At 45.2% G+C, this 12,856-nt stretch overlaps 1 protein-coding gene across 6 annotated transcripts in view; it reads right to left on the minus strand.

Moving 5' to 3' along the window:
• MINDY3 (MINDY lysine 48 deubiquitinase 3) overlaps positions 1-12,856 on the minus strand; it is a 108,496-nt gene that overhangs the window by 72,170 nt on the left and 23,470 nt on the right. For all 6 annotated transcript variants that reach the window (XM_073581943.1, XM_073581941.1, XM_073581942.1 and 3 more), the window contains 2 exons: positions 4,098-4,171; positions 2,641-2,720 (listed from right to left, as the gene is read on the minus strand). In XM_073581943.1, the coding sequence (XP_073438044.1) occupies positions 2,641-2,720; positions 4,098-4,171 (154 nt within the window). The remainder of the gene's footprint in view (positions 1-2,640; positions 2,721-4,097; positions 4,172-12,856) is intronic.

Raw genomic sequence — 12,856 nt, forward strand, 5'->3', positions numbered from 1 at the left:
ACCCTCCTATGCAGGAAGCAGGGGTGGGAAGGCGGCCATAGGCTGCCCCCTCCGCAGGAAGTGTGGGTGGGAAGGGGCCGCCATCTTCCCCTCCACAGGCATGGAGGGCATACCATCGTCTCCCTCCGAATGGGAAGCGCTGGGACGTGTGAACTGTCAGTCATCTCACCCAGCAGGGTGGGGAGGGCCAGGGCTGTAGTCTTCCCCTCTACAGGGAGTATGGGCAATTGGTCTCCCCCTCCAAAAACGCAGGGGTGGGATACACTGTCGCCTCCTCTGGGAAAGCCGGGCGAAGGGGCAGTCGCCATTTGCATGCTTTTCCACTACAGTGTTGCCTAAAATCAGACCGAGGCTTATTATAACAACGCCGGATGATTGCAGCAACCAATGAAACAAGCTGGTAATCAGGACGACCCTGAGCCGAATCCTGCACATCGACCACAGGATCAGCCGCGGGGCAACAGTAACACTGCTGGAATTACACAGGATCGTGGGGGTGTAAGGTGCTGGAGCAGCGACAACGATTTATATAGGGTCTGGAAGCGTCAAATAATGGCTGCGATATATGAAAAAGAGGTGAATTACAAGGACGGTGACGCCATGGGGGGGCGCTATGTGACTCGTCAAAATTACCCCATGAGGGGCTCATCACTCAAAAACAAAAAAAACAAAAAAAAGTTAGTTTCAATTCCCAGCAGCCTTTGTAAAAAAAGAGTTTCTCTTAAAGTGTCAAAGTAAAAACATACATATATAACTATCTCCATCTCTATATATATATCTCTCTCTCAATGACTATGAATGTTGGGGGAAAAAAGGAAAGGGTTAAATACAAGCCGTACACAGCAGAGCTTTCTATTCTCGGCATGTTCTGGTTTATGGCGCTGTGTGCAGTTTACTCCTAGTGATATTTTATCACACTGCCCCCTAGTGGCCATCTCAACATTTTTTATTTTTTTTTTACATAAAAAAATGAATACCGTACATAACAGATGATCTAAATTTCTAGTATCTTTTGAAAAAAAAAATTGGACATCGGAGATGCTGAAGGTTTAGATAGTTCATAGCTGGGTTGATGTTTTAAAGCGTACCTGTCCTTTTAGGCAAAATCTGTAGAAAAACCATGGCCTTGTCGCCCTCACCCTCTCGCACGAAACTAAAACTGCTCCTGGTGAATATACTAGTCTATCCAGAAACTGTCCGGATTCTTATGTTCTGTAACCTGTAATGTTCCTCCCCTCTTTTAGTGGCCAGTTCCAGTTAATCAGAATTCTGCCAGCACTATAGGTGCTGGAACTTTCTTTCCCCTCAGAATGGCTTGCCTGCTTCAAACTTTCTCCCTTTTGGCTATAGGCGCTTTGAGGACAGGGAAAGCGTGAGCAGAAAGATAAAAAGACCATCCCCCACTTCCTACAGAAACACAAACCCCTTCATACTGGATCTGCTGCAAACTGGTAAAAATAGGACAGGATTGCTTATTTTATCCATCGTCTCAAACGTTTTCATTAAAATAAGTGAAAAGCCAAGTAAAGATTAAAAACACACAATTTCTTATCGCCTGCATCTCCTCGGCTCTTGGCGAAGAGCAAGCTTCATCATTAGCACTTAAAAAGGAAAAAAAGAAAGGTTTAATAATGGCAGAAAACAGACAGTGAAGCATTACCTAAACGGAAAAAGGTTTGTCTCTGGTTTTCCAGACCTATAAAAGCCCTGAGCGAGGTCGCCACCTCTCCATGCTGCACCCCAATAAATGTATGGGGCTGTGCTGCCCTCTGGTGGCTGCCTGCAGTACTGCAGAAAGGCAGTAAACATCGCAATATTCTGATTCTGTGATATTATCTAATATTCTAATAGATTATCTCCCTCTAGGAGATATAAGGAAAAATCTGACCCTCAAAAAATTCATCATGAAATTAATCCGCACAGAAGTTTAGAACACGATGTGAAATGTGATCTCCCTTCTCCCCCTTCCTACAGTACAGGATGCCGCCTCCTCCTCCCTCCCTGCCATTGGAGGGGTCCTGTTTCTCATGCTGGGCAGCAGATAGTGTAATCATGGGCTGCTTTGCTCTCACTGGACACTGTATGATCTTACAACGCGTAAGCAGGAACATTCAGACAGCTGTATGCAGAGGCAATGTCAGTATAAGGAGGACTGTAGGCCTTTATATGTTTATCCTGCCATACAGCATTAAAACAAAAAGGTACACCACAGCAGAAACCTGGAGAAGATAATATAAGGAAAAACCCGGGTTTTTCTACATCACCCACTGATAAAAGGTCATCGGCCTTTGGGGCTTCTGGCGATTTGGTACCTTTGGAATTCCCAAAATTGGACAGAATTAAACAAATTTTGAATACAAAAAAAAATATATAATAATAATAATAATAATAATAATAATAATAATAATAATAATAATAATGGTAGATCACAAAAAGCCCAAAAAAAATGTTCTTTATGAAAAAGCTTGCAGAAAAAACAATGATAATTTGTCTTTATATGCTGAGGATTCAGTCTGGATTTTGGCACGGATTCTGACGATAGACCCCTGGTGATGCAGATGAATGCTCTTAGGATAACGTGTGCCCGATGATGAATATGCTGCATATTAGTACAAAATGTAAGAAAACAATGTAACTTACTCATTCCTGAGCATTCCCGATCGCCGTCCCACACGTTGGAGACCGCGTGTCCCGTCAGGAGAAGGTTTATCAGACTCTGGCTGGAAGAATATATAAATTTTTTTTTAAATAATATAATATACATTATAAAAATATTGACAAGAAGTAAAACGGAAAACAATAAGTCACGCGACTAAACACAAAAGACCCTAAATAGAAAAATACTGCAAGAAAGTTAATCAGCGTGTTCTTTATTCCAAGGATCGATGGTAATCAGAGAGGTCGGAGCCCCATACACCGGCCTACGCCATTTACATAGAGAACCTTTATAGACGTGACATCAGCAACGCAAACAGCGCCGCCTGCTACATCTGTGGCCGAGATGAACTGGGGGTCTGTGGTGAGACTGCATTTATATATCACTTCCTTTATTTTCCCGCTGAGATCAGCAAAATAAAGGAAATAGAGGTCTATTTTACACTATTTTTTTAATAACAAAACGACCATGAAAGTACACAAAAATGTGTTCTTTCTACAACAATTATCCTTATATATTAGATAAGAGCTTTGTTGATTTTTTTTCATTGGGCACAGGGATATGAGCAGCGATTTGGATTGGAAGCAGTTTTTCTTATTTTTCATTTATTTCACACATAAGGTTATAGGAGAAATATTTTTTTTTTACTCAGTTTCCCCTGTTAGTGCAGGTATGCCCCAGTGACAAGGGAAATGCTGTCTCCTGGCTGCATAATAGAGCTGTCTGGATCTCCTGCGCCATCCCTATACACAGCGATCACATGACCACTGGGTGGGTCTGGAGAAGGAAGCACTGTCAGTGCTTTCTATTACTGCACTTGCTTAGCTGTCAGTATGCTGCGAAAGAGAAGGCGGACAGGATTTATTAACGCCACAGACAGCCTGAGAATTGCAGCTGCTTTGGTCATGCTGTTGATGGCAACGTGCACCATCATGCAAATTATTGGTAAATAGATACAAATGGAAGATTTAATGCACTTCTTAAGTCCTTAACCTCACCAAGTACCCGAGAGAAGTGCTCTTAGTAGCCGTCTCTGATCTGGGTGATATAAAAGGATACTCGGCAGCTATTCACCCTTCCCGCTCAGGAGCTGTATCTCTGTCCTAGCTCCAGTCTTCGTTGAAAGGCAAGACATTGACGACGGTGTACGTGACTGCTGCAACCAATCACTGGGCTCATCACTGATGCAGATGTAAAAGGCACGAGATGCTGAGCGGTCACGTGCTGAAGTCATGATGTTTCCGCTACAGCTTGTCAACAAAGACTGGGACGGCAGTGGCGAGGCAATGCTGGACCCGGGGGATAAGTAACAACTAAGTTTTAACTAGATGAAACCAAATGACAAAGAAACAAACCCAAAAATGTATTCCCAGGAAAACACCCTGAATTCCCTAATATGTTTGTATAAGGGTTTACAGGTGCGGTACAGTGGGGTCCTCACCTGCCGTGCCCGTACACAGGGTCAATCAAAGGCTCTTCGGCATCTTCTATTTCATTTTTAACATTTTCGATTCCCTGGTTAAAAAAAAAAAAAAATCAAGTAAGACAATGTTAAGACAAGATATGATTGTTAGACAAATTTAGCTTTATAGGTGTCTCGGTACCCAAAGTGAACCTAGAAAAGATGTGTACTGGTGGAGGGGGGGAACTGGCCAGTGAGGAGCACAGACTGTGGAGACAGATGGCCTCCTACCCCCAAGATCTATTTAGTCTTTAGTTCCTCGCTTAGAGGGGTCATACTGTGATCTGTCCTGAGGCCTTACACCCTGCGTAACAAAGCGGAGAATTATCCCAATCTGATCCATAATCCCAAAGTCCTAATAATAATACATTTGTTTCCTGCGAAGAACAAAATATAATGAGGGGAGCTCTGCATATAGTCAGCAAGGCCACGCCCCATAGCAGGGAGCACTGTATATAGCCAGAGTGGCCATTCTTCATAGCAGGGAACGCTGCACTTGTCAGCGAGGCCGTGCCACATAGCAGAGAACGCTGCACATGTCAGCGAGGCCGTGCCACATAGCAGGGGACGCTGCACATGTCAGCGAGGCCGTGCCACATAGCAGGGGACGCTGCACATGTCAGCGAGGCCGTGCCACATAGCAGGGGACGCTGCACATGTCAGCGAGGCCGTTGCCACATAGCAGGGAAGAATGCACGTCAGCGAGGCCGTGCCACATAGCAGGGAACGCTGCACATGTCAGCGAGGCCGTGCCACATAGTAGGGAAGAATGCACGTCAGCGAGGCCGTGCCACATAGCAGGGAACGCTGCACATGTCAGCGAGGCAGCGCTTCATAGCAGGGAACGCTGCACATGTCAGCGAGGCTGTGCCGCACAGCAGGGAACGATACACGTCAGCGAGGCAGCGCCGAACAGCAGGGAACGATACACGTCAGCGAGGCAGCGCTGCATAGCAGGGAACGATACACGTCAGCGAGGCCGTGCCACATAGCCGGGAACGCTGCACGTCAGCGAGGCAGCGCTTCATAGCAGGGAACGCTGCACATGTCAGCGAGGCCGTGCCGCACAGCAGGGAACGATACACGTCAGCGAGGCCGTGCCACATAGCAGGGAACGCTGCACATGTCAGCGAGGCAGCGCTTCATAGCAGGGAACGCTGCACATGTCAGCGAGGCCGTGCCGCACAGCAGGGAACGATACACGTCAGCGAGGCAGCGCCGAACAGCAGGGAACGATACACGTCAGCGAGGCAGCGCTGCATAGCAGGGAACGATACACGTCAGCGAGGCCGTGCCACATAGCAGGGAACGCTGCACATGTCAGCGAGGCAGCGCTTCATAGCAGGGGACGCTGCACATGTCAGCGAGGCCGTGCCGCACAGCAGGGAACGATACACGTCAGCGAGGCCGTGCCACATAGCAGGGAACGCTGCACATGTCAGCGAGGCAGCGCTTCATAGCAGGGAACGCTGCACATGTCAGCGAGGCCGTGCCGCACAGCAGGGAACGATACACGTCAGCGAGGCCGTGCCACATAGCAGGGAACGCTGCACATGTCAGCGAGGCAGCGCCGCATAGCAGGGAACGCTGCACATGTCAGCGAGGCCGTGCCGCACAGCAGGGAACGATACACGTCAGCGAGGCAGCGCCAAACAGCAGGGAACGATACACGTCAGCGAGGCAGCGCTGCATAGCAGGGAACGCTGCACATGTCAGCGAGGCAGCGCTTCATAGCAGGGAACGCTGCACATGTCAGCGAGGCTGTGCCGCACAGCAGGGAACGATACACGTCAGCGAGGCAGCACCGAACAGCAGGGAACGATACACGTCAGCGAGGCAGCGCTGCATAGCAGGGAACGATACACGTCAGCGAGGCCGTGCCACATAGCAGGGAACGCTGCACATGTCAGCGAGGCAGCGCTTCATAGCAGGGAGCATTGTTACAGGGCCAGTATGCGATCTCACTGCAGATAACAGTGAAGTATTGGATTGACAAACCCGTCAGCTAAGACTAAGTACAGTAGGAAGGTCTAGTAGGCGATATGAGCTGCGGCAGCCCTCCGAGCATTTACCAGCCATTTGCATATTGGGTCACAGCTCATTTTCTCTATAAGGTTCAGTGCATGTGTTTTAAGCTCCTGCCAGACTCCCTGTAATAGACTATAGGCAGGGATCCAGTAAGGTAGTAATGTCTCCAGCCTGGAGAGAGTGCAGGATCTCAACCTCAAAATCAGCTCTGAAGACATTTATTTTTTCCTAAAAAAAGGATCCAAAATTATTTACAGTCATGGCCAAAAGTGTTGGCACCCTTTAAATTGTTCCAAAAAATGAAGTATTTCCCCCAGATAATGATTGCAATTACACACGTTTTGTTATACACGTTTATTTCCTTTGTGTATATTGGAAACAACACAAATTATATTAAAAAAAAAAAAAAAAAGGTAAATTGGACATAATTTCACACAAAACCCCAAAATGGTCCGGACACAATTGTTGACCTCCTCAATTTAACATTGGTTGCACGCCCTTTGGAATAAATAACTGCCATCAATTGTTTACTATAACCATCAACGAGATTCTTACACCTCTTGACTGGAATTTTGGACCACTATTATTTTACAAACTGCTCCAGGTCTCTCGTATTTGAAGGCGCCTTCTCCCAACAGCACTTAAGATCTCTCCGCAGGTATTCAGTGGAATTTAGATCTGGACTCATTGCGGCCACTGCAGAACTCTCCAGCACTTTGTTTCCATCCATTTCTGGGGGCTTCTTGAAGTATGATTGGGGTCATTGTCCTGCTGGAAGACCCATGACCTAGGATGCACACCCAGCTTCCTGACACTGGGCACTATACTGCAACCCAAAAATCCTTTGGTAATCTTCAGATTTCATGATGCCTTGCACACAGCCAAGGCACCTAGTGCCAGAGGCAGCAAAACAACCCTTTGCCCTACACCATATTTGACTGTAGGTACTGTGTTCTTTTCTTTGTAGGCCTCATTCCGTTTTCGGTAAATAGAATGATGTGCTTTACCAAAAAGCTCAATCTTGGTCTCATCTGTCCACAAGTCGCTTTCCTACAAAGATTTTGGAAAACTGCAGTATGGCTTCTTTTTACATCTGTGTCAGCAGTGGGGTCCTCCTGGGTCTCATGCATAGAGTTTCCTTTCATTCACATGTGGACGGATAGTTCACGCTGACACTGATGCAGCCCGAGCCAGCACGACAGCTTGAATTTCTTTGGAATTTTATTGGGGCTGCTTATCCACCATGTGGCCTATCATGCATTGCAACCTTTCATCAATTTTTCTCTGCCATCCAAGACCAGGGAGATCAGCTACACTGCAGTTGTAAACTTCTTGATTATGGTGCACGCCGTTGACAAAGGAAAATCAAGATCTCTGGAGAGGGACATGTAACCTTGAGATTGTTGATATTGTTCAACATTTTTGGTTCTCAGGTCCTCAGACAGTCTTCTCCATGAATAGTGTGGCACACACAGACAGACAATGCAAAGATTGAGGCAACTTCTTCCCTTTTTATCTGGTTTCAGGTGTGATTTTCATATTGCCCACATTTGTTACTTGCTACAGGCGAGTTTGAACGAGCATCACATGCTGAAACAAAAGTTATTTACCCACAATTTTTAGAAAGTTCTCAATTTTGTCTGGCCCATTATTGAGGTTGTGTGAAAATTATGTCCATTTGGCCTTTGTTCTCTTTTTTTGCGTTGTTCCAATATATACCGTATATACTCGAGTATAAGCCAACCCCCCTAATTTTGCCACAAAAAACTGGGAAAACTTATTGACTCGAGTATAAGCCTAGGGTGGAAAATGCAGCAGCTACTGGTGATTTTAAAAAATAAAAATAGATACCAAGTAAAATTAACTGAGACATCAGTAGGTTAAATGTTTTTGAATAACCATATTGAATCCGTAGCCCCACAAAATGCTCCATACAGTTCCTGATAGCCCCATAAGATGCTCCATAGAATAATATGCCCCATATGCTGCTCCATAAAGGTTATGGCCCCATACGATGTTCCATAGATTATGCCCCCATATGCTGCCCCCATAAAATGCTCCATAGATTATGCCCCCATAAGATGCTCCATAGATTATGCCCCCATATGCTACCCCCATAAGATGCTCCATATATTATGCCCCCGTAAGATGCTCCATAGATTATGCCCCAATATGCTGCCCCCATAAGATGCTCTATAGATTATGCCACCATAAGATGCTCCACTGAATATTCCCCAATATGCTGCCCCCATAAGATGCTCCATAGACTTTACCCCCATATGCTGCCCACATAAAATGCTCCATAGATTTTACCCCCATATGCTGCCCCCATAAGATGCTCCATAGATTATGCCCCCATGTGCTGCCGCTGCTGCATTTAAAAATAAAAAAAAATGACATACTCACCTCTCCGTCGCTGGGGGCCAGGTGCCGGTGTCACTGCTGGCACCTGAGATATTCACCTGTCCAGGGTCGATCGCTGATTGCTGCTGTCTGGCACGTCATTTGTCAGTGACGCTAAGACTGCAGGGGGCGTGGCGCGGCGCGCACTAACCACGTCACCGTGCCCTCTGCTGTCTGAACGCCACTGACAGATGACGTGCCAGACAGCAGCAAGTAGCGATGGAACGGGGACAGGTGAATATCGCTATACTTACTCGTCCTGGCGCGGTCTCTGCAGCCTCATTCTCCCGCAGTCTCCCTTCCTGCCTTCAGCGGTCACGTGGTACCGTTCATTACCACTCATAAATATGCGCTTATTCATGAGTGTAATGAGCGGTACCACGTGACCGCTGAAGGAAGGAAGGGAGACCGCAGAGAAGCTGGGGGCTGCAGAGACCGCGCCAGGACAGGCAAGTATAACCTGACACCCCCGCCCCCCCTCCCCCTACGACCCCCTGGTGTATATGACTTGAATATAAGCCGAGAGGGGGACTTTCAGCCCCAAAAAATGGGCTGAAAATCTCGGCTTATATTCGGAGTATATACGGTACAAAGGAAATAAACGTGTACATAACAAAATATGTGTAATTGCAATAATGTTCTGGGAGAAATGCTTCATTTCGTGGAACGATTTCAACAGTGGCAATACTTTTGGCTATTGCGAATTCTATCCATTGCAGATAATTGGACTGTGGAATGCAAGCACAATGATTATGCGGTATATTAAAAAAAATAAATAAAAAAGATTGAAGCTTTATTCCCAACATTATAAAAACTAACACTTATCTAGAACAAAAGTGACAACTTGCACATCGGTGAGGGCCTGAATACTGGGACCCCCACAGATCCCGATAATGGGAATGGAGTGGTGGCCATTAGAGTTGAGCGAAACAGGTCGGTCAGATTCAAAAGTCGCTGACTTTCGCCAAAGTCTGGTTTCATGAAACAAAACCGGACCACAGTGTGAAGTTGGCCATGCGGTCGGCGACCCAAGCGTCAAAGACGGGTTTCGCCGAATGCTTGCACGTGACTTTTTTCAGCCAATGAGAGAAGCGGAGCGAGCGAGCGGGGGAGGGAGAAGAGAGAGAGAAGAGAGAGAAGAGAGATTTTGCCGCCTCTGGGGTTAAAATTCATGCCATGTGTGTTTACAGTCCTCCACTCACTGCCGACTTTTCTCCCCATTGACTTGCATTGGGTTTTGTGTTTCACAACTTTTCCCTAAAGTCGGCCGATTTCGTTCGACTCGACTTTTGAGAAAGTCGGGTTTCATGAAACCCGACTCGACCCTAAAAAAGGCAAAGTCGCTCATCTCTAGTGGCCATGAATGAGTGCCATGTCTCCAATAATTCTCTATGGTCCCGACCATCTGGTGTGTACAGCGCTCCAGCAGTCGGTTAGGCTATGTGCACACTGCGGTTTATCTGCGGATTTGCCTGCGGTTTTCCCCTGAGGTTTGACACCTGGACAATGGAACAGGTGGCAAACCGCTGCGGAATCCGAAGAATTGACATGCTGCGGATTTAAAACCACAGCAAATCTGCACGGAAAAATCCGCAGCATGTGCACTGTGGATTTTAAATCCCATTGGCTACCATTGTACTGTACACTGTCTGCGGAAATGGAGCCGTGATGTGCATGTGTGGCCTGTACAAGAGAGCATTTTAGAGCCCCATTCTGGAGATTACGCGGGTCTAAGTGGTCGGACCCCCTCCAATCCATAACTTAAGTAACTCTGTCAAACCACTTAAGTTGCAGTGATCGCTAGTGACTGCAGCTTTTAGGGGTTAACTGGCCAAGATAGGCGTCATCTCCAATCTCGACCACTGTATAAAGTACGCGGGATCACAGCATCGAGCCTGGTGACTGTGAAATATGTTGTCAAGGGCTTAAGATCCTTAGCTCCCCCAGTGGATACTTCAGACAGCCCCAAACGTATCATTTAACCCCTTTACCCCCAAGGGTGGTTTGCACGTTCATGACCGGACCAATTTTTACAATTCTGACCACTGTCCCTTAATGAGGTAATAACTCTGGAACGCTTCCATGGATCCCGGTGATTCTGACATTGTTTTCTCGTGACATATTGTACTTCATGTTAGTGGTAAAATTTCATTCATATAACTTGCGTTTATTTGTGAAAAAAAAACGGAAATTTGGCGAAAATTTTGAAAATTTCACAATTTTCCAACTTTGAATTTTTATGCCATTAAAATCACAGAGATACGGCACTCAAAAAACTTAATAAATAACATTTCCCACATGTTTACTTTACATCAGCACAATTTTGGAACCAAAATTTTTTTTTCTTAGGAAGTTATAAGGGGTAAAAGTTGACCAGCGATTTCTCATTTTTGCAACATCATTTTATTTTTACGGATCACATTTGAAGTCACTTTGAGGGGTCTATATGATAGAACATACCCAAAAGTGACACCATTCTAAAAACTGCACCCCTTAAGGTGCTCAAAACTAGATTCAAGAAGTTTACTAACCCTTCAGGTGCTTCACAGGAATTTTTTGAATGTTTTAAAAAAAAAAAATAAATAAAATAAAAAATAGAACATTTAACTTTTTTTCACAAAAAAATTACTTCAGGTCCAATGTTTTTTTATTTTACCAAGGGTAACAGGAGAAATTGGACTGGAAAAGTTATTGTGCAGTTTGTCCTGAGTACGCTGATACCTGATATGTGGGGGGAACCACTGTTTCGGCACATGGCAGAGCTCAGAAGGGAAGAAGCGCCGTTTGAGTTTTTCAATGCAAAATTGGCTGGAATTCAGATTGGACGCCATGTCACGTTTGGAGAGCCCCTGATGTACCTAAACAGTGAAAAAACCCCACAAGTGACCGCATTTTGGAAACTAGACCCCCCCAAGGAACTTATCTAGATGTGTGGTGAGAACTTTGAACCTCCCAGGGTTCACAGACGTTTACGACGTACAGCCGTACAATTAAAAACAATCATTTTTTTCCACAAAAATGATCTTTTCACCCTCAATTTTTATTTTTCCAAGGGTAACATGACCCCAAAAGTTATTGTGCAATTTGTCCAGAGTACGCTGATACCTCATATGTGGGGGTAGACCACTATTTGGGCGCATGGCAGAGCTCGGAAGGGAAGCAGCACCATTTTACTCTTTTGGCTGGAATTCGGATTGGATGCCATGCCGCGTTCGGAAAGCCCTGATGTGCCTAAACAGTGGAAACACCCCACAATTGACACCATTTTGGAAACTAGACCCCCAGGGGAACTTATCTAGATGTGTGGTGAACACTTTGAACCCCCCAGTCCTTCACAGAAGTTTATAACGCCTGGGCTTGAAAATAAAAAAAAAAAATCATTTCTTTTCCACAAAAATGATATTTTTGCCCCCAATTTTTCATTTTCCTAAGGTTAACAGGAGAAATTGGACCTCAAAAGTTGTTTTGCAATTTGTCCTGAGTAGGCTGATACCCCATATGTGGGGGTAAAACACTGTTTGTGCCCATGGCAGAGCTTGGAAGGGAAGGAGCACGATTTGACTTTTTCAACTCAGAATTGGCTGGAATTGAGATCAGATGCCATATTGAATTTGGAGAGCCCCTGATGTGCCCAAACAGTGGAAACCCTCCAATTCTAACTTCAACCCTAACCCCAACACACCCCTAACCCTAACGGGAAAATGGAAATAAACACTTTTTTTAAAATTTTTTATTACTTTTCCCCTAACTAAAGGGGTGGTAAAGGGGGGTTTTATTTACTATTTATGGCGGGTTTTATGTTTGGCAGCTGTCATACGCTAAAATACGCTTTTTATTGTAAAAATAGTTTTTACATCACCACATATTGAGAGCTATAATTTTTTCATATTTTGACCCACCGAGTCATGTGAGGTCTTATTTTTTGCGGGACGAGTTGACGTTTTTATTGGATCATTTTCGGGCACGTGACATCTTTTGATCGCTTTTTATTCCGATTTTTGGGATGCAGAATGAACAAAAACCAGCGTTTCAAGACTTTCTTTTAGGGGGTGCGTTTACACCGTTCCGTGTGCGGTAAAATTGATAAGGCGGTTTTATTCTTTGGGTCAGTACGGTTACAGCAATACCTCATTTATGTCTTTTTTTATGTTTTGGCACTTTTATGCAATGAAAACAATTTTATAAAAAATTATTATTTTTGCATCGCTTTATTCTGCGAGCTATAACTTTATTTTTTCGCTGATGATGCTGTGTGGCAGCTCGTTTTTTGCGGGACAAGATGACGTTTTCAGCGGTACCATGGTTAT

The sequence above is a fragment of the Dendrobates tinctorius genome, unplaced genomic scaffold, assembly GCF_039654945.1.
Source record: "Dendrobates tinctorius isolate UK_male_01 unplaced genomic scaffold, ASM3965494v1 ptg000070l, whole genome shotgun sequence".
In the NCBI taxonomy this organism is placed as follows: Eukaryota; Metazoa; Chordata; class Amphibia; order Anura; family Dendrobatidae; genus Dendrobates; species Dendrobates tinctorius.